Consider the following 20,287-nt stretch of genomic DNA (forward strand, 5'->3'; position numbering starts at 1 on the left):
AATAAATTTAAATAAACATATATACTATAACCTAATAAGATGAAGAAATATGTAAATTATGTCATAAATCCAAACACAAAAATGTGGGAAGTAACACAAGTGGAAACAAACATTTAAATAAATGTGAAAATACAATGCAACAAAAAAATTAAGAAATTAAAGTGTGAGTAATCCTTTATTTTGTATTAATTAATAAAACAATTTATTGTATACATTTCTTTGTAGATGTATATTTATTTATTTCTAACATTGGCATAATTTCATAAAAGTTTGATGTGGCTGCGCAATTCTGGAAAATAATGTTGACATGCAATTAAAACAATTATATGTGTAAACATGTTACATAATATTATCACATTTTGAAACAGTGAAGTCCAAAATATTGTATTCATCCAATGACTGCTCGTTGCTTTCTTTATAGTAAGCTCCAATGAACAGCGTTTCGTATTATGTTTGGAATGGACTCCATGGAAAACACACTAATGTTGAAATTGTACGTCTCCGTGCAGTTTATCCTGACCTATGCCAACGCATTCCTGCCCTGACCAAACTGCCCAGTGCCCAGACTAGCATACGTGCCCACACACTTCCATATCAAACACGCCAATCGAGCTCTGTGCATGTACACATCATTCTAAGCGCCTTTGGTCACGTGACGTGACGTGCAGCCAACATGGCGACGCAGTGCTGAGAGAGCAGCAGCGTCCAACTGCCTCCGTGTCTGATCCGGCGACAACGGGCGGCCCGCTCCTGGCCGACACCCTCACACACCTGCCAAACCGCAGGGACCGGGCCAGAAATGACGGCCTGAGGGACTTCTTAAACGTCGAGTGAGAGATGAAAGAACAAGAACAGCTGGAAATTCATCGACGGCATACGCAGACAGAAACACTGAGCACCAAAAGCATGTTTCTGTCTCGAGCGCTTGAGAAAATCCTGTCGGATAAGGAGGTGAAGCGGAGCCAGCACAGCCAGCTACGCAAAGCCTGTCAAGTGGCGCTAGGTTAGCACTTTATATTTCCATCCTCGTGAAAACAGCTCAGGCCTCAATCGCATCTTTAGATCCCATAAGTTAGCTGCCGCTGCCCACTGACATTTTGCGTTGAATTGCGGGTAGCGAGCTAACGTCATCCTAGCAGCCGTCAGTGACAGATCGGACAGTACTGTGTGTAATTTTCGTTAGTTCAGATTGTCACGCTTATTGTCAGCGGTGGTCAAATCGCATGTTTGTGAAGCGGTCTAAATAACATCGGTGTGTTCAGCCTGTCTTGTTTTGGAGCTGTTAGCATGTGTTAGCTGTTACCAGCTGCTATCCGACAAGAAGCTCTTGAATGGTAACGTTGTATCATCCAGCTGCTACGGTGACTTGAACTGTCAGGTATGTGATTTGTGTGTCACTTATCGATTAAAGATCAGTTACTGATCTACACATCGGTATCGATCTGCGTTGTGCGTGACGCCGATAAGTGCTGGGGCTGTTTCGTATACTTTTTTTACAGTTTGAACTCGTATTAAATATGTCTAAACGTGTCATGTGTGATTGCTATCAGCTGGGGACACGTGTTTTTGCAAAATTACCAAAACGGTTATTTATCTGTTTCAATGTGAGCCTGACGTGCAGGTCAAACTCATTCGGCTCGTCTCGCCTGTGCTGCATTACTTATTTACCGACTGAACCAGTGATCGTTGAAACGGGAGGATCTAGTTTCTTCGTGAGCTTTTTCAACATTAAACCTTTGTTCCTGATGTTTCCACATTTCAGTCAAGAATAAAGCGAGCTTCATTGGAACACAAAGATAAAGACCAAATACTGAGTTTGACTGTTAATCTTAAAAAACAATTGATAACTGCAGTTTTAAGATATTTCGCAGGTGATTTAATGCTATTCTGGGTTTGTTTAACTGTATCCTCTTTAAGAAAAGAAAGTGCTTGCCTTCAAACAGACACTCCCATTATTACCTCAATTGAGGTTGAACGCCATACACTTATTTACACAGTCTAAGAGACACCCGGATTCACTGCATGGCTTGTATACATAGTTTCTCAATTCAGCAGCAATAATAAATGCTGCCTTCTCTCGGGTAGTCATGTGTAGGACTTCTACGAAATAATTTATAATATGTTGCAACATGTGCGTCTTATGAAATATGATGTTGCCTAAGGTGTTTCCTTTGACTTTTGGAGATGGCTGCCTGATAATGAAACATGACCAATCTCAAATTAAAGGCACTTGAAAGTGATGAAACAAAAGTAAAGAAACCAGAAAACAAGTTTATTCATGGACCTCAGATGTAATTCATTAATTGGAAATGTTTTGTTAAGAAACAATTGCAGTAAATTGTACAGATGCTTTGTTTACCATGGTATTACTATGAACGGGTACTTGAGCTTTCAAGTTGCTAAAGCAAATGTTTAATGTGATAAAATCATTTCTACATCTTGCTGAGTAGGCACCAATATGTCTGCACAGATATCCTACGGTATTCAAGACTGAGGCACTAAAATTGTCTTATTAAGCATCAACAACAAAAAAAACAGAGATGAGACATCAATAAATTAAAACAGCATATTTTTTTTGTTTTTCTGAATAAGTACCCTCTTCCTCTTCAGGTCTGTTTGCTTTGAAGGAGGGTGTCATTATAAATAATTCTCAGTGATGTAACAGTATCTTTATGTGTTCATTTGTTTCTCTTTTTATAGATGAAATCAAGCTTGAGCTGGAAAAGCAGAAGTAAGTTTACAACTGAGCTCCTTGTCATCTCATTCACTAACACACACCATCCATTAAAGGCATAGTTAGTTTCTTTTAATTCTTAAAAGATTTATTCACTCTCATCTCATTCAAAACCTGTATATGACTTTTGTGTGGAACACAAAAGAAGATAATTCGAAACAATAGAGGTTTTGTGTCCATAAAATGAAATTAAATGGGAACCAGTGTTGTTTGGTTACCAACATTCTTCAAAATATCATGTTTGCGGTTCTGCAGATGAAAAAGAGTCATGCGTGATTTGAATGACATGAGGATGAATAAATGATGACGAAATATTTTTTAATGGGTCATATATCCCTTTAATCTGTCTCTTTTAAGGTTCACTGAAACGTTGACACTGGGAGAACATTTTAATAGCTTTTCTGAAAAGGTTCACTGGAGTTAATGCATCTTTATTCTGAGCTATCCCTGATATGTAATAACATCAAACACTAGTCACACTCATTCGCTGCTGATGTTCTAGGGATTAACCTGGGTGGATATAAAAATAAAAAGACTTTGTGTTGCTATACTGTATAATATAATTTTGTACTCATCTGTACTGTGACTTCTTTGTGTACCAGGGATGGCACTATTGTTCCACCCCGAGCTAACTACATTGAAGCAGACAAGTACGTCCTGCCGTTTGAGTTGGCGTGTCAGTCGAAGTCCCCGCGCATTGTCAGCACATCTCTCGACTGCCTGCAGGTACGTCTGGTGTTCTCAATGCCCTGTGTTCTGTACTCCTGGCATTCAGAATGTAGTGTTGCGTCATCCTGTTCAACCCTGACTTTTCAACCCTGTCATTATTGAATTAAAAACACTTGAAAGGTTTTCAATTAGAGTTTCTCACTCTTGGGATTTATGTTACAGGGAACTAACCACAAAGGTTTAGGATTTAAGATGGTTAGCTAAGGAGACAGACTTAACATTGGACATCAAGTGGGGACCAGTTTTGTTCAGTAATTCGCCACTCACTCTTTTTAAAATATGCTCGTCTCAACACAGAAACTCATTGCATACGGCCACATCACAGGAAACGCCCCTGACAGCGGGGCTCCAGGAAAACGACTGATTGATCGGCTGATGGAGACCGTCTGCAACTGCTTTCAGGGTCCACAGACCGATGAAGGGGTGCAGCTACAAATCATTAAGGTGACACAACCCTCCATCATGCCAACTTGTTTTTCTAGACAAGCACCCCTTCCTTATGACAGAGGGAGAGATGGGCGAGTTTTGTAGTCTGGGAGCACACTGAAAATCTGTGATTCTGGAATTAAAGTTTAAGGTATTTGAATTGAAATATTTCCGATTCATTACATTTTATTTTGTAATTGTCAAAGCCCCCAAAAATGTAATTATTTATTAGGCAATCAATCATCAGCCAAATGTCAAAATCGAGGCCTGGTTCAAAGTCTTTGATTCAAGCCGAACTGTTATCACTGTAGATAAGCACGCTGTATTTCAGCTTCTCTGCCACGCTCTAGACACAGAGAAAAAGAGGCTGTTTACACAAGAGAGGAACGGTTTGCATAATAGGGTAGGGCACCAACTTGAGTAAATTGTTTCGGGTATTAGTTTTAGTTTGCTGTAAGATTAAAGGGATACTTCCCCCACCTCCATTGTCAAAGCAGCCGTTCAGAGCTGAGGCTGTAAGGTATCCGGTGCCTGTCGAGGTGGCAATCCCCGAACCCGGTGGTGGACACCGGAAGTAAGGGAAACCATCAAGCTGAAGAAGGAGTCCTATTGGGCCTGGTTGGCTTGTGGGACTCCTGAGGCAGCTGACTTTTACCGGCAGGCCAAGCAGACTGCTGCCCGGGTGGTTGTGGAGGCAAAAACTCGGGCCTGGGAGGAGTTTGGTGAGGCCATGGAGAAGGACTATCGACTGGCCTCGAAGAGATTCTGGCAAACCGTCCAGCGCCTCAGGAGAGGGAAACAGTGCCCTACCAATGCTGTTTACAGTGGAGGTGGGCAGCTGTTGATTTCAACTGGGGATGTCGTCGGACGGTGGATGGAGTACTTCGAGGATCTCCTTAATCCCTCCATCACGTCTTCCATTGAGGAAGCAGAGGCTGAGGGCTCAGAGGTGGACTCTTCCATAACCCAAGCCGAAGTAACTGAGGTAGTCAAGAAACTCCTCTGTGGCAAAGCACCGAGGGTGGGTGAGATTCGCCCTGATAAACCTCAAGTCGCTGGATGTTGTGGGGCTGTCTTGGCTGACACGCCTCTGCAGCATCGCGTGGCGGTAGGGGACAGTGCCTCTGGGATGGTAAACCGGGGTGGTGGTCCCTCTTTTTAAGAAGGGGGACCGGAGAGTGTGTTCCAACTACAGGGGGATCACACTTCTCAGCCTCCCCGGGAAAGTCTATGCCAGAGTACTGGAAAGGAGAATACGGCCGATAGTAGAACCTCGGATTCAGGAGGAACAGTGTGGTTTTCGTCCTGGCCGTGGAATGCTGGACCAGCTCTACACCCTCTACAGGGTGCTGGAGGGTTCATGGGAGTTTGCCCAACCAATCCACATGTGTTTTGTGGATTTGGAGAAGGCATTCGACTGTGTCCCTCGCGGCGTCCTGTGGAGGGTGCTTCGGGAGTATGGGGTCCGGGGTCCTTTGCTAAGGGCTGTCAGGTCCCTGTACGACCGAAGCAGAAGCTTGGTTCGCATTGCCGGCGGTAAATCTGACTTGTTCCCAGTGCATGTCGGACTCCGGCAGGGCTGCCCTTTGTCACCGTTTGTAATTTTTTTGGACAGAATTTCTAGGCGCAGCCAGGGGCCGGAGGGTGTCAGGTTTGGGGTCCACACGATCTCGTCTCTGCTCTTTGCAGATGATGTTGTTGTGTTGGCCCCTTCAAACCAGGACCTTCAGCATGCACTGGGACGGTTTACAGCCGAGTGCGAAGCGGCTGGAATGAAAATCAGTACCTCCAAATCCTTTTCTCCACCAACCTGAAGTGGCTTGCCCACTTCAGGTTGGTGGAGAGTTCCTGCCTCAAGTGGAGGAGTTTAAGTATCTTGGGGTCTTGTTCACGAGTGAGGGAAGGATGGAACGGGAGATTGACAGACGGATCGGTGCAGCTTCTGCAGTAATGCGGTCGATGTACCGGTCTGTCGTGGTGAAGAAAGAGCTGAGCCGCAAGGCGAAGAGGAAGTGTCTGGGGTGAGGGATGTCTGGGCATCTCTGCTTGGACTGTTGCCCCCTCGACCCGGCCCCGGATAAGCGGAAGAAAATTAATGAATGAATGAATGAATTAACTTTATTTCCAGGTATAAATCACAGTAAATCACAGATGTTCAATGTGGTTTCAAACTTTTGGACCCTACAATATCTATATAAATCAGTGTAATTTATGATTTGTCTGTGAAGTATATCATTGTTATGCTCTGCAGGCTCTTCTGACAGCTGTGACATCACCGCACATAGAGATCCACGAGGGAACGATTCTTCTCACTGTACGGACATGCTACAACATCTACCTGGCCAGCCGCAACCTGATCAACCAAACCACGGCCAAAGCCACTCTCACACAAATGCTTAATGTCATCTTCACCCGTATGGAGAACCAGGCGGTTAGTGTAATTTTCAAGGACATAGTTCGCTCCAAAAAGGCGAAAAGAAAGAGATTGTAATTCTCACGATTAGGCACAGTAAGACCATTCAGAATATTCTGTTTTAAGGGTTTGTAATCGTGATGTGCTGAACTGGGCTCAAGTGGAAATTAAACTCTTACTGTTCCTTACTGTTCTTAGAACTGTTTGGCTTGATTGTGGTAGTATGAGTTGGTAAATGCAAAAAGTGGGATTTTACTTTCTCTTGATTCTCTCGCAGGCTCTGGAAGCTCAGGAGTTGGAAAAGGAAAGACAACATTTACAGCTGGGCAATCCCTCGCCAGTATCCAGTAACCCTTCACCTGTGACCCAGAACCTGTCCCCCACCCCTGGTCGAGGGTCCGGATCTCCGTGGCTCGGTCGAGCCAGCTCGGAACAGAACGGTTCCCCTTCCTTTTCCCTGAGCCCCCCAGCGGTCCCCTCCACCCCTTCCACCCCTCAAGACTCATCCTCTATCAATGGCCAGACGGAAGAGTCAAAGTCAGAAGAGGAGTTTGCTACAAATAAAGAGAGCTCAAAGGAACCTCCACATCCAGGTATCAATGGTTCAGGTCGTAATGACATATGAGGCAAAACACATCAAGTTCTGGCTACTGTTACTTTCAGTGCTATATTTCAGTGGCATGGCTTAAGTGTCACTGGAATGTTTTTTTTATCTTTTACCCTTAATGACTCGGACACTCAAGAGTCAGGCCAAACGCTTAAATTGGAGGCAGAGGAGGCTCACCTACATCCTGAAACTGAAGCAGCTACTGAGGTTTTGGAAGAGGCTGAGCCAGACAGCGGTCTGGGAGATAGCTCTGTTGAAGGAGGTGAGTCACACTTGAACCTAATATGCTCTTGTTCCTGCTGAAAAGCAGATTTTCCTAATCTTTTGCCTTTCTCCAACAGGCATGGATCAGCATTCTGACTCTGATACCAGAATGCCGCCCCCTGCTGTCCGTTTGGACTCGCAGCAGATGAACGGAACTGTGGATGATCAAGCCTCTGAGTCCTCCACAGATATTCTGGTGGGTTTTTAATTGGCTTTCCGTTTGAATTACGGGTGTCGAGTGAGCAAGTCCATTTCATAAGAGAGACATTAAGTTATTATCTGTGAAGACACGCTTTCATTGTGGTCAGACTGGTCTTTTATTATTTGTATGAGCAGGATGCAGAAACCATGCATGGGAGCCAGACAGCTGCCCGCTTCTCCCACATCCTGCAAAAGGACGCCTTCCTCGTGTTCCGTTCGCTCTGCAAACTCTCCATGAAGCCCCTAGCTGATGGACCACCAGACCCAAAGTAAGAACCAAGTGTTTGTTGAAATCAAACCTCAGGAGTGACGAAGTCATCCAACAGCAATGTGAAACACTGAGAGCATGACAAGACAAATAAAAACTGTGATAGAAATTTGGTTAGCATATAAAAAATATTTTTACTTATTATTATTTATACAATTACTGTTGTATTGCTTCAAAGTAAATCTGAACGTATCTTTGGAGTATTTGAGTTCTGAATAATGCAGAGCATATTTTCTGTAAGTTTGACCTGTTTTTCCAGTTTTCATTTTCTGCAAATAGATATATTTTTATTAGAAATTTGCGACAAATATTGTTCACAATGTAAGAACACATGTATTTGTTCGTGTAATATGATCATTTTACCTAAACACAGTCATTTTTAAATCAGAAAAACAGTCTCTGAAATGTATTAATGATGCTGTTACAGCTATATTTATAGACTCTTGGGTTGAAAGACATCTTTACAGACAAACAAACTAGTATTTTCTTTGACTTCTATTTACTTTTCCAAGCACTTGTCGGATAAGTAGAGGGTGACTAGTGTGGGGTTTTGATTTGCTTAAACAATGGTTGTCACATTGAAATTCCTGTAACTCCGTACTCGTGTACCATTTCTGTATTCTCTTCTTCTCTCACAGATCTCATGAGTTGCGTTCTAAGGTGGTTTCTCTACAACTACTGCTGTCAGTGCTCCAGGGTGCCGGTCCTATATTCAGAACCCATGAGATGTTTGTGAACGCTATCAAGCAGTACCTGTGTGTGGCGCTGTCTAAAAACGGTGTCTCATCTGTGCCTGAAGTTTTTGAACTTTCTCTTGCCATCTTCTTGACCCTGCTCTCTCACTTTAAAGTGCACCTTAAGATGCAAATTGAGGTAATAAAATTATGACACTTATGTAGATTAGGATTGTATAACTTTGCATTGCTTATTTGAGTTTATTTTGTTTCTAAAATTATGCTGGATTCTTCTCAGGTGTTCTTCAGAGAGATCTTTCTGACCATCCTGGAGACATCATCCAGCTCTTTTGAGCACAAGTGGATGGTCATCCAGACTCTCACTCGAATCTGTGCAGGTCAGAGGAAATGCACTACTTAAATATAAACGCAGTCTAATAGGAAAATCCAGTGCTGAGTTAGTCTCTGTCCTCTTCTAGATGCTCAGTGTGTGGTGGATATTTACGTGAACTATGACTGTGATCTCAATGCTGCCAACATTTTTGAGCGGCTGGTAAATGATCTGTCTAAAATCGCCCAGGGAAGGAGTGGACAAGAGCTCGGCATGACTCCGTTACAGGTATTTAAAAAGAATCCAACCACACTGCATACGACACAGAACACTGTTCGTTTTTACAGAACATATTGACATTATGAAACATTGGTATGATTCCACATTACTACAACGTCATATAGGGTTCATTTCAGTGAATTTACCCCAGCATTTCATTTCAAATCGCACCTTAAAAACGGGTAATAATTAATTTCAGGAGTTGAGCTTGAGAAAGAAAGGACTGGAATGTCTGGTGTCCATTTTGAAGTGCATGGTGGAATGGAGCAAAGATCTGTACGTTAACCCCAATCTGCAGGCCAACCTCGGTAAGACAATTGTGTATCTTATTCCTTGCATTGCCATAAGTTCCTGTATAATTTATTTTTAGGTTCTGCTCTAGAGGTAAAAGCATGGTACTTTTGTTCGCAATAGAGTTTGGATACATGTTCACTGTAGTTTCTGGTGATAGTTTAGGCTTTGGTTGTTTCACGAGGCTGTGATTCGTATTGTGTTGTGATGTAGGTCAGGAGCGTCCAGCAGAGGGTGACAGTGCAGATGGAAAGCACCCTGATCACCTGTCCTCTCGCAGAGATAGTGTGAGCTCTCTGGACTCCACTGTATCTTCCGGTGTTCAGCAGGCTCATCCAGATCACCCTGAACAATATGAGGTCATCAAACAGCAGAAAGAGATTATCGAGCATGGTATTGATCTGTGAGTCTTCATTTTCTTAAGTTTTTCATCTCTTGTTTTTTCCATCTGTTTTTTATTGTGTGCCTTCTCTGACCATTTTCTGTCTGTCTTAAAGGTTTAACAAGAAACCAAAAAGGGGATTGCAGTACCTGCAGGAGCAAGGCATGCTGGGAACATCGACGGAGGACATAGCCCAGTTCTTACACCAGGAGGAGCGACTGGACACAGTGAGCACATTAATAAACCAGCAAACTAGAATATTTTGTACCACATTGACTACTCAAGTGGTGATGTTGAGTTCTGTCTCCGCTGTATTTAGACTCAGGTTGGAGAGTATCTGGGAGAGAATGTGAAGTTTAATAAGGAGGTGATGTACAGTTATGTGGATCAGCTGGACTTTTGCGGTAAAGACTTTGTGTCAGCGCTCCGTGTCTTTCTAGAAGGCTTCAGGCTTCCGGGTGAAGCCCAGAAAATCGACAGGCTCATGGAGAAGTTTGCCGCTCGCTACCTGGAGTGCAATCAGGGGTGAGTGATGCAATCTGACCATATTTCCAATTGTTTATGCAGTTTCTGTTTATGCTAACATAAGTCTGTTCCTTTGTAGGCAGACTCTGTTTGCCAGTGCCGATACTGCTTATGTTCTTGCGTACTCCATCATCATGTTAACCACAGACCTACATAGCCCACAGGTAAAACCGATCCTTTTTCCCGCTTATTAATAGTGTTTATATAGCCAGAGGTTTAAAGTAACCCCAACTGTACCGTTTGGTTTTTCTCTTTAGGTGAAGAACAAGATGACTAAGGAGCAGTACATAAAAATGAACCGCGGTATTAATGACAGCAAGGACCTGCCTGAAGAATACCTGTCTTCCATCTATGACGAGATCGCAGGCAAGAAGATCGCCATGAAAGAGAGTAAAGAATACTCCATCACTCCCAAGTCCAGCAAACAGAGTAAGAGCATCTTCCAATCTTTATGTATCCTGCTAAATTGTGTTTATAGATGTGGGATTCTGTGTATGTGTAGGTTTCTGTGCCCTTAGAGATTTTGATATTTGAGGTGTTTTTTCCTGCTTTAAGTTTGAATTAAAGTCCAGTTTTTCTTTCTTTAAGATGTACCCAATGAAAAGCAGAGGAGGCTCCTGTATAACATGGAGATGGAGCAGATGGCCAAGACGGCTAAAGCTCTGATGGAGGCTGTTAGTCATGCTCAGGCTCCTTTCTTCAGCGCCACTCACCTGGAGCACGTACGGCCCATGTTCAAGGTAACAGAGACTTTTTGCTTTCAAAACAGAAAGAAAAAGCACATATGGAGTCTTGCATGAAAGGTCACTATTGGGTTATGAGCAGTTTGTGCAATATGAATTTAACTGGAAGGGGTTTCACACATTAGTCTAGAAACATATATTGAAAAGTTAGAAAGTCTGAATTATTTGAAACCAAAGTATGTTTGGTTATGCTATAATTCTTGTGTGGTTTTGTCATGCGTGTATTGATCTTTGTGTAACAGCTGGCCTGGACTCCTCTGTTGGCTGCGTTTAGCGTCGGACTTCAGGACTGTGATGATCAGGAAGTGGCGTCCCTGTGTCTGGAGGGGATCCGCTGCGCTATCAGGATTGCCTGCATCTTCAACATGCAGGTTTGTGATTGGCTCTTATCAGCATTTCTGCACAAATGTCAAGCAAATCTTTAGTACCTTCTTACAAAGCTTGATCTAAATATTATGGGTTGTATTTTCCTGTACATGCAGCTTGAGAGGGATGCATACATTCAGGCACTAGCCAGGTTTACACTGCTGACTGCCAGCTCGAGCATCACAGAAATGAAGCAGAAGAACATCGACACCATAAAGACTCTAATCATGGTCGCCCACACCGATGGCAACTACCTGGGCAACTCCTGGCACGAGGTGAGCAACAGAGCTGTTCAAATTAAATGGAAGCACTCAGTGTTCGCGCCAGTTCCAGTTTTTCCCATTTCCTGCTTTTTGCGTACCCACTCGATGGTGAGGCAATTCCCAGACAATTTTGCTTGGTATAAATTTGCAGGATTGTGGATGGCTGGAAACATGTTTTTCTAAACTAATGAAGTATAATTTATCTAACTATAAAACATACTGGTACTTACAATTACTGGGATATTAATAACCTCCTTAATAAACAGTAAGTACCCATATGTGAAATGTCTATAAAGGGATAGTTTTATCTTCATTTACTCACCCTCATGTAATTCTAAACATGTATTACTTTATTCAACTTTATAAAATTGTGACTCCGCTCGTTGCCAATAACCCCTGCTCTCCTCTGTAACTCCCTACACCTCCTTTTGTGCTTTATTAATACAATGTTTGTAGTTTCTTGCCTGTCTTTTTATATCCGACTTGTGTTTGTCCCCTGTGTAGATTCTGAGGTGTATCAGTCAGCTGGAGCTGGCTCAGTTGATTGGAACAGGAGTGAAGACGCGCTACATTTCCGGTGTGGTCCGAGACCAGGGAGGCAGTATAAAAGGCTTTCCATCAGGGGGAGATGACTTCATGCCTCTAGGCTTAGGTAAGCCATTGTTTGACTGCATTTAATAGCAGTCTGGTGTGTTTATTGCTGTGTGTGCCAACTGAGTTCCATATGGAACAAAACAATATTATTGGTCTCCCACAGGTACTCTGGTTGGAGGTCCAGACAAGCGTCAGATGGCTCATATCCAGGAGTCAGTGGGGGAGACCAGCTCTCAGAGTGTAGTGGTGGCTGTGGACAGGTGCACTGCAGTTATAGGACAACACAAACATATACAGTGTTATTGTTTATGCTGTTTAGACTGACCTTCATTGTCCTCATTTTGTTTTTTTAGAATCTTCACTGGATCCACCAGACTCGATGGAAATGCCATTGGTAGGATTTTGTTTTTAAGTTTGTGTTTCAAATTTAAAGTTATTCAAATTGTGTATTGTGTTTTCTATGTGCATCTATGGGCGTCTATATAGTGACCCTGTTTTCCGTGAGATATTCTCAAAAGTCTAAGACCTATTCATTCATTTGATCCATTACATTCTGTAATAAATAGACCCAAAGTTTCATGGTACTCTACTTTCATAAAAGACAGCTGGCTTTAGATTTTTCCATCTTATACTTAAAATTATACAGGTATGAAATGACATGAGGGTGAGCAAATGATAACATAATTTTGGGGTTAACTATCACTTTATGGCCAAAATGTGACCAAGCTCCATACCATAATGTTTAGTTTGTGCTCTCATCTCCAGTGGACTTTGTGCGTTGGCTATGCGCGGTGTCCATGGACGAACTGGCTTCAGCTCACCAGCCGCGCATGTTCAGTCTACAGAAAATAGTAGAGATTTCCTACTACAACATGAATCGTATCCGTTTGCAGTGGTCACGCATCTGGCAGGTCATCGGTGATCATTTTAACAAGGTTAGTTTACTTTACCAGAGCAACCTGTTATTTGATAAAAGCAAGTGTATGTGAGTTTTGTTTTCTTGTTGGTATGGTAGGTGGGTTGTAATCCCAATGAGGATGTTGCCATCTTTGCTGTGGACTCCCTGAGACAGCTTTCTATGAAGTTCCTGGAGAAAGGAGAACTGGCCAACTTCCGTTTCCAGAAGGACTTTTTAAGGCCATTTGAACACATCGTGAAAAAGAACAGGTAAGACATGCAGGGTTAGAAAAAAATAATACAGATTTGTGTAAACCATGTGGTGATGCTACACACGTGCATGTTCACTTTGTTGTTGCTTCTATATTCATCTTCCTCATCCATTCTAAAGATCACCCACTATTCGGGACATGGTGATACGTTGTGTGGCCCAGATGGTGAACTCTCAGGCTGCTAATATTCGTTCTGGTTGGAAAAACATCTTCTCTGTGTTCCACCATGCAGCATCAGATCATGATGAAAACATTGTAGATCTTGCGTTTCAGACTACAGGTCATATTGTCAGTAAGTACCAGTAATTTGCTTCATTATGAACAGTTTTTTTGTTGTTTTTTTTCTTTACAAAAACATCACTTCTCTTTCCCCACAGTGAACACATTTCAGCAGCACTTTGCGGCAGCCATTGACTCTTTCCAAGATGCTGTAAAATGTTTATCAGAGTTTGTTTGCAACGCTGCCTTTCCTGACACCAGTATGGAAGCCATTCGGCTAATCCGCCACTGTGCTAGATATGTTTCTGAGCGACCGCAGGTTAGTGCTATCCCCTCAGTCTTAAAATTACACACAATCCCAGAGCTTCGGAATTTTTAAATCACTTTCTGCCTTACCAGGCACTAAGAGAGTACACCAGCGATGATATGAATGTCGCCCCTGGTGACCGTGTCTGGGTGCGTGGCTGGTTCCCCATTCTGTTTGAGCTGTCCTGCATCATCAACCGATGTAAACTGGATGTCAGGACCAGGTGGGAGATCTCGTCTGCCCAGCCAACCTTTATCTTTGGATGTAAAATGTGAAGTGGCTATCATTGAGAGTTTGTTGTGTATTACAGGGGACTGACAGTCATGTTTGAGATTATGAAGAGTTACGGACACACCTTTGAGAAGCACTGGTGGCATGACCTCTTCCGGATCATCTTTCGCATTTTTGACAACATGAAGCTTCCAGAGCAGCAAACTGAGGTGAGTGAAATACATTTACATTTACATTTATTCATTTGGCAGACGCTTTTATCCAAAGCGACTTACAAGTAGTTTTTTTATACAGTGGCACATTACTGCAGAGCAATCAGGGGTAAGGTGCCTTGATGATTTGCATGCTCAAAAGGATAACTAATTAATCTTTGCATTTATTTTTGTGTAGAAAACAGAATGGATGACGACAACATGTAACCACGCCCTCTATGCGATCTGCGACGTGTTCACACAGTTCTACGAGCCCCTCAGTGAGGTTTTGCTGGCGGATATCTTTGCACAGCTTCAGTGGTGTGTGAAACAAGGTAGGGATTATTCACTCATCATGAAGGGAGACTTGGGAATTTTAGGACATCTCCATCTGCTGCGTAATACGATTAGCAGGACTTTAAAACGTGACGCCTTCAAATGTCGCCACGTTTGTGGAAATGTGGTTGTAGCGGGTGGTGATGTTTTAAATCATCTGGGTGTGGTAATACAGGGTTTCACTGTATTGCATGTTTATAAATCTGCTTCTGTTGTCAGATAATGAGCACTTGGCGCGGTCAGGCACGAACTGTCTGGAGAACCTGGTGATCCTGAACGGGGAGAAGTTCAGTCTGGAGGTGTGGGACGTCACCTGTGCCTGCATGCTGGACATCTTCCAGACCACCAGCCCTCATGTGTATGAAAATCTTGCACCCACCATCTGTTTATGTGACGTTTTTATGTGTGTTTCATCTGGATGCGTTTTGATTAGGCCTATTATATATTAGATTAATAAACAGATGAATAAAAGCGAGATTCTGTATATTAACTAATTTTGTTTCATCAGCGAAAATTTTATTTTTTTGCCTCTCTGATGTCCAATCTGAATGTGTTCTGGCAGTCTGTTTTCAAGCTGCTTTATTTCTCCGCTTATTAAATGCTCTCACAGTTTGATTCTGACTTTGCTCTTAACAGCTTGTTGACATGGCGACCAGCTGGACAGGAAGAGGAGGTGGGAGAAGGGAAACACATGGTGAGATGACAAGAGCTTAAATAAATATTGCCAATGCACACACAGATAATCGTCCACAAATGAGCACCTCTAAAACCTTAATCTGTTATAAATTGTAGTTTTAAACTGTTAGCACCAAGACACACACAGCAGTAGACTTTGCTTGCTATTTATAGTGAACATTTGCATTTTAAGCAGTGGTTAAATAAATGCATTTGTGTTTTGTTTTTTAGGATGTTGAAGTGGATTCTCAGTCTCAGAGCAGCTTTGAAAGGACAATGTCAGAAAGAGGACATAGTCAGATGTCCACAGCCAGCGATGAGACCTGGAAGGGGAAGTCCCATGCTAGTATGTACTATCACCCTAAAATCCATGAATTATAATATGCAAATTCAAAGTAATTGTATTGCTGGATCTTTCACAGTAGATTACTAGTGTTTGATGAGAATGTTAAAGTCTAAAAATCATATTTTTATGCAAGCATTGTTTCCTGCCACATTCTGTTTGACTTAAATTACCTCTTTCTCTTACACTTTATTACTGATGCGTTCAAAATTATTCTCTCCCTCAACAAACCTACCCCACTATTCATTTACTGTTTGCGCGAAGTCTCTCTCCATAGGTGTACTTTAAAAATTGTACTCTCTCATTTGTCCTAGGGGTCTCGGACCACAGGTTGTTTGCAGGGCTGCTTATGAAGTGTGTCGTACAGCTGGAGTTAATTCAGACCATAGACAACATTGTATTTTACCCAGCTACCAGCAAGAGGGAAGATGCTGAGAACATGGCCGCCGCTCAGGTTTGTTGGGATCAATAACACACCCAAACAATCACAGCATACTCCATTGAAATAAAAGGTATATAGCTTTTAATTAATGTGTGTTAGCTTTGAGACACTATCTATATGATAAAGGTTAAATTATGATAATATTGTCATTCATCAGATATATGCATTTAAAGGGAAAGTTTACCCAAAAATGAAAATTCTGTCATTTAATCACCTTCGAGTTGTTCCAAATCTGTAAGTTTGTTTGTTCTGATAAACACAGGGAAAGATATTTGTAAGAATGCTTTGACTACCATAGTAGGAAAAAATTCAATACATGCTTCAAAATGTCTTTTGTGTTCAACAGAACAAAAAGTGATAAAGTAATTTTTCCTACTATGGTAGTCAATGGGGGATATGTTTGGTTATAAGCATTCTTCCAAATATCTTTCTCTATGTTCATCAGAACAAATACATTTATACAGATTTGGAACAACTCGAGGTGAGCAAATTATGACAGAATTAAAATTTTTGGGTGAACTATCCTTTTGGCTGTATATTTTTCCACAGAGAGATGCACTTGAGGAGGCAGAAAATGGGGAAAGGGAGCCCGATCAGGGCATGTACAAAAACCTGTCGTCACAGCACCTCTTCAAACTGCTTGACTGCCTCCTTGAGTCACATCAGTTTGCCAAGGACTTCAACTTCAACAATGAGCAAAGGACATCGCTATGGAGAGCAGGTCTGCACTGCAGGCTTCACGAAAAGCTTTAATCTGATGATGTCATTGTCACAAATTTCAATCTTTTATTTCTTTGTCTGGGTTGTGGTTAATCCTGTCATTTTAGGAGACAGTCTTTTTATTGTGCCAGATTTTTAATAATTTTTTATCTTGTGTGTAGGCTTCAAGGGGAAGTCAAAACCAAATCTTCTAAAGCAGGAGACTAGTAGTCTGGCCTGCAGTCTGAGGATCCTTTTTCGCATGTACTCTGACACGCAGCTGCAAAACTCCTGGTCAGACATCCAGACACGTCTGCTGCAGTGAGTCCGGTCATGTACTTTCTTAATTCATTACACCTAGTGACCAGTTATGATCTACTCTGTGTCATATGCCTAATACACCTTGTGTTAAAATAAATTGTACTAATTTGATTCATTATTATATTACGTGAATGTTTGATATTGTTAACATTTCAAGAATTATGATGATAAAATTATGATTGAATACGTTATAATTGAAATCATTAAATATAGATGCTACACTCATTACTAAAATTTGCACCAGTCAGTGCTTGGCTATTACAGAGGGATTATCTTTATGACTGTTAAAATAGTAAGAAAAGATTTGTGTAAAACTCACAGATAAGTCACATGCCGGAGGCCTCTGATTTACATGTGCTGTACAGGAAGGTTTGGGACAGATGAGATAACACGTGTTTGTGTATGTATTCGGATTTAGAGTGTGTAGTGAAGCTCTGGCATACTTCATCAGTCTTACCTCAGAGAGCCATCGGGAAGCCTGGACGAGTCTCCTATTGCTGCTTCTTACTCGGACACTCAGACTGCCTGATGAGAAAGTAATAACATACATAAACATTATGTCAGTGCACTAGAGGATTAGATGCAGAGTCCTATATTCAAGTTTTGGCTAGTCACAAATGAACATCTATAATTTAAATTCCCTGAATGTTTCTGAAAATCAGCATTGTGAATCTGAGAATTTGCACCTGTCACAAAAAAATATGTAGACATGATTAATCCTCGTTTTCTTTTCGTAGTTTTTTGCAATAGTTCACCCCAAAATGAAAAATTGCTTGGTCTAGATTGCATGGAACGAGAATTTTCTAGAAATATCCCAACATACTTTTTTAACTTTATTTTAAACTGATATTATGCTTGAGTTTCATTTACTCGCCAACGCCGTTTATACTCTTGTCAAATTAGAAGGTTAAACATTTATACTTTTCTCCTTTAATAAGTTTAAACACCAAAAAATGTTTTAAATGTACGGGGGAGTCCAGTGGTGTAGCAAATGGATATGGTATTTCCTGGAGGATACCCTGTTTTGAATATCTGTTATCATTCAGTGTTCAGTGTAAAGGCTATCATCACGGAAAGCACCCTGCTGATACGCCAGCTTTTCAGTGTGATGACCTTTATATGTAAATTAGACTCGCGCTTTTACACAGACTGACCTCTGACAGCCCTGGGGATCTTTCTTGTCTACAAATAAAACAGACTTTTCCATTCATCACTGTTCTGATAATATCAGGTGTTCACCTGTAGATTGACACTGGGTTAAATAATATTTTGTTATGCATAACTCACTATAACATTCTCTGTCCCTGCAGTTCAAGCCTCATGCCTCCTGCTACTACCACTATCTGTGCGAGATGATGCAGTTTGACCTCATTCCAGAGCTCCGTGCAGTGTTGCGGCGATTTTTCCTCCGCATTGGTTCTGTCTTCCACATCGCTGCTACCCAATTGGGCCAAGTGCAGCCTTTATCGTCCTAAATGACAAACGAACAGGTATCACAGCTCTGAACCTTGGGGGCCAAAAGAGAGGCTGGAAATTGGATGGATGGTCAAGGAGAATAAGCAATTCTCCTGTATTTTTTTGGACCGTACAGGAATGCTTTGGCTGATGCAGAAACGAATTACTCTGGGCCGTGTGTGACTGCCTCATGTTTTATTCTGCCAGTCCTGACTCATCCGCCACTCCCCAATGAGAAAACAGCACTGTGACCTAGCAGGGCTTCTCAACGCTGACACCTCCACTGTGTCATCCGTCTGTGTCCATAAAGTCATGAGTCATATTTTTATTTTACTTTCTTTTGGATGGCTGCAACAATAATTTATTACCAATACTACTGTATAGCTGGTTTCTGATTGTCTATTAATTTCAGTTTGTTGGCTTTTGTCTTGTTAAATATTTTGTCTGTTTTAAAGGCTAAAATGTTGACATTTCAGAATGGAGAAAAACAGAAATCCATTTATATGAGTAAATACAGAAATGTGATCAACCCCTATACAGACTTTGAAAATGACAGACAATGTGCAGTTAGTGTTTGCCAGCTGGCTGTGGGATATCTGTAAAAGATTGGTCCGGAAATGATCATTGTCATGTCCTTTTACTGAAACCATTAAAAAAAATAACATTCTTCCCCATTAAAAATGTAAGGGCTAGTTTCACATTCAGGCTAGCCTCTTTTCTGGCAATAATACGCTTTTTATTTTGGGGTAAACGACCCTGTTGGAGATTCAGTCCATTCACGCTGAAGTCTAAATTGTTCTATGAATGTAACAGACGCAACCATTTCTTAAATGTCACACATCATGCTAATTTGGTTTCCTTTGAAGGGTTCTTTTAGTTTGCATTCCAATTTATCTGTATTTATCACTGAATCCCTAAGACATCAAATGAACATAACATTTTAGTGCACTAAGGTTTGCGTGGACTTTTTACCTTTTATCTTTTATTTGTGCATTGTGCGGTTAGCTCTTTTTGAGTCTGACTGAATCTTTTCTAAAGTTTACATCATGAATGCCATTATCATGGTATCATTATCCAAAAAAGTGAAATGGAAGTAATAAGAATATACCTTATAATCCAGGTATATCTCCATCAAAACACCCACAACATATGGTTACTAATGTATTACCAATACCCCTAATTCATTTTCGTTAAGGATGCGTTTCATTCTTTAAGTGCATTTAAATGTTTTCTCGAAAAGCATTCCTTCCCTTGCAACTATGGATGTCTACTTTGCCTCACTTGAGACTGGGAAATATAAATATATACAGTCTACGAAGAAACGTGTAAAGTTTTGGTGTAAAATATGCAGAAAAATGTTCAGCTCTATACATATTGTGATGTAATCTCCCGAGCATTTGGTGCAGTTATCAATAAAGTTTTAATCCTGAACGGTTAAATTCGCTGAGATGTTTTGTTACTTTTATCCTTGTTTTTTTATTGACAGCGCCATCATTTCAAATGCGTTTTAAAGACGCAATTATGACTTATTTGAATGCGCCACGGGGTGTCGCTAAAATAGTTGCGAACCGACAGCCTTTTGGGGTAACAAAGGTTACCATAGAAATTCTGCGACTCTTTGTTTAGAGCTCATAACATTCACATTTTTCCATAATGTCAAGATAATTATGGGTAAATTACTTGTATTTATTTAGTTTCAGATATAACACAATGTGTTAAAGTTGCCAAGTAAACGAGTTTTTGTATATTGAGTTTGCTGTCAGCAGCGGCGTATTTGAGTGTGAAACCTTAATGCGTTTGAAACATATC

General features: G+C 41.4%; 1 protein-coding gene across 2 annotated transcripts; it reads left to right on the forward strand.

Annotated features, from left to right (window-relative positions):
* Positions 1–622: 622 nt before the first annotated feature.
* arfgef2 (ADP-ribosylation factor guanine nucleotide-exchange factor 2 (brefeldin A-inhibited)) lies at positions 623–19,922 on the forward strand. Of its 2 annotated transcripts, XM_079478616.1 has the most exons (39): positions 623–1,003; positions 2,701–2,731; positions 3,337–3,460; positions 3,761–3,907; positions 6,141–6,320; positions 6,580–6,895; positions 7,046–7,171; positions 7,251–7,369; positions 7,510–7,643; positions 8,281–8,515; positions 8,615–8,714; positions 8,796–8,935; positions 9,126–9,234; positions 9,431–9,620; positions 9,715–9,826; positions 9,919–10,124; positions 10,204–10,288; positions 10,382–10,553; positions 10,713–10,864; positions 11,110–11,238; positions 11,350–11,508; positions 12,001–12,148; positions 12,254–12,350; positions 12,444–12,484; positions 12,856–13,025; positions 13,106–13,257; positions 13,379–13,551; positions 13,637–13,797; positions 13,878–14,008; positions 14,096–14,225; positions 14,407–14,542; positions 14,763–14,901; positions 15,180–15,237; positions 15,450–15,564; positions 15,876–16,015; positions 16,553–16,724; positions 16,885–17,023; positions 17,442–17,559; positions 18,334–19,922. In XM_079478616.1, the coding sequence occupies exons 1-39, from the start codon at positions 838–840 to the stop codon at positions 18,496–18,498; spliced, it is 5,517 nt and encodes a 1,838-aa protein (XP_079334742.1). In that variant the 5' UTR covers positions 623–837; the 3' UTR covers positions 18,499–19,922. The 2 variants fall into 2 exon arrangements, with proteins under 2 accessions (XP_079334742.1, XP_079334743.1); XM_079478617.1 differs by lacking the exon at positions 3,761–3,907 and having other exon boundaries at positions 705–1,003.
* Positions 19,923–20,287: the final 365 nt, after the last annotated feature.

This window comes from Barbatula barbatula, assembly GCF_947034865.1.
Source record: "Barbatula barbatula genome assembly, chromosome: 17".
Taxonomy (NCBI): Eukaryota; Metazoa; Chordata; class Actinopteri; order Cypriniformes; family Nemacheilidae; genus Barbatula; species Barbatula barbatula.

What these genes read in the sequence shown, in the direction of transcription:
- arfgef2 (XM_079478616.1), top strand. Translation starts at nt 838, where the DNA reads ATGAAAGAACAAGAACAGCTGGAAATTCATCGACGGCATACGCAGACA. An exon ending in ACGTACGGCCCATGTTCAAG is followed by an intron (nt 10,865 to 11,109) that starts GTAACAGAGACT and finishes TTTGTGTAACAG; the next exon opens with CTGGCCTGGACTCCTCTGTT. An exon ending in TCAGTGGTGTGTGAAACAAG is followed by an intron (nt 14,543 to 14,762) that starts GTAGGGATTATT and finishes TTCTGTTGTCAG; the next exon opens with ATAATGAGCACTTGGCGCGG.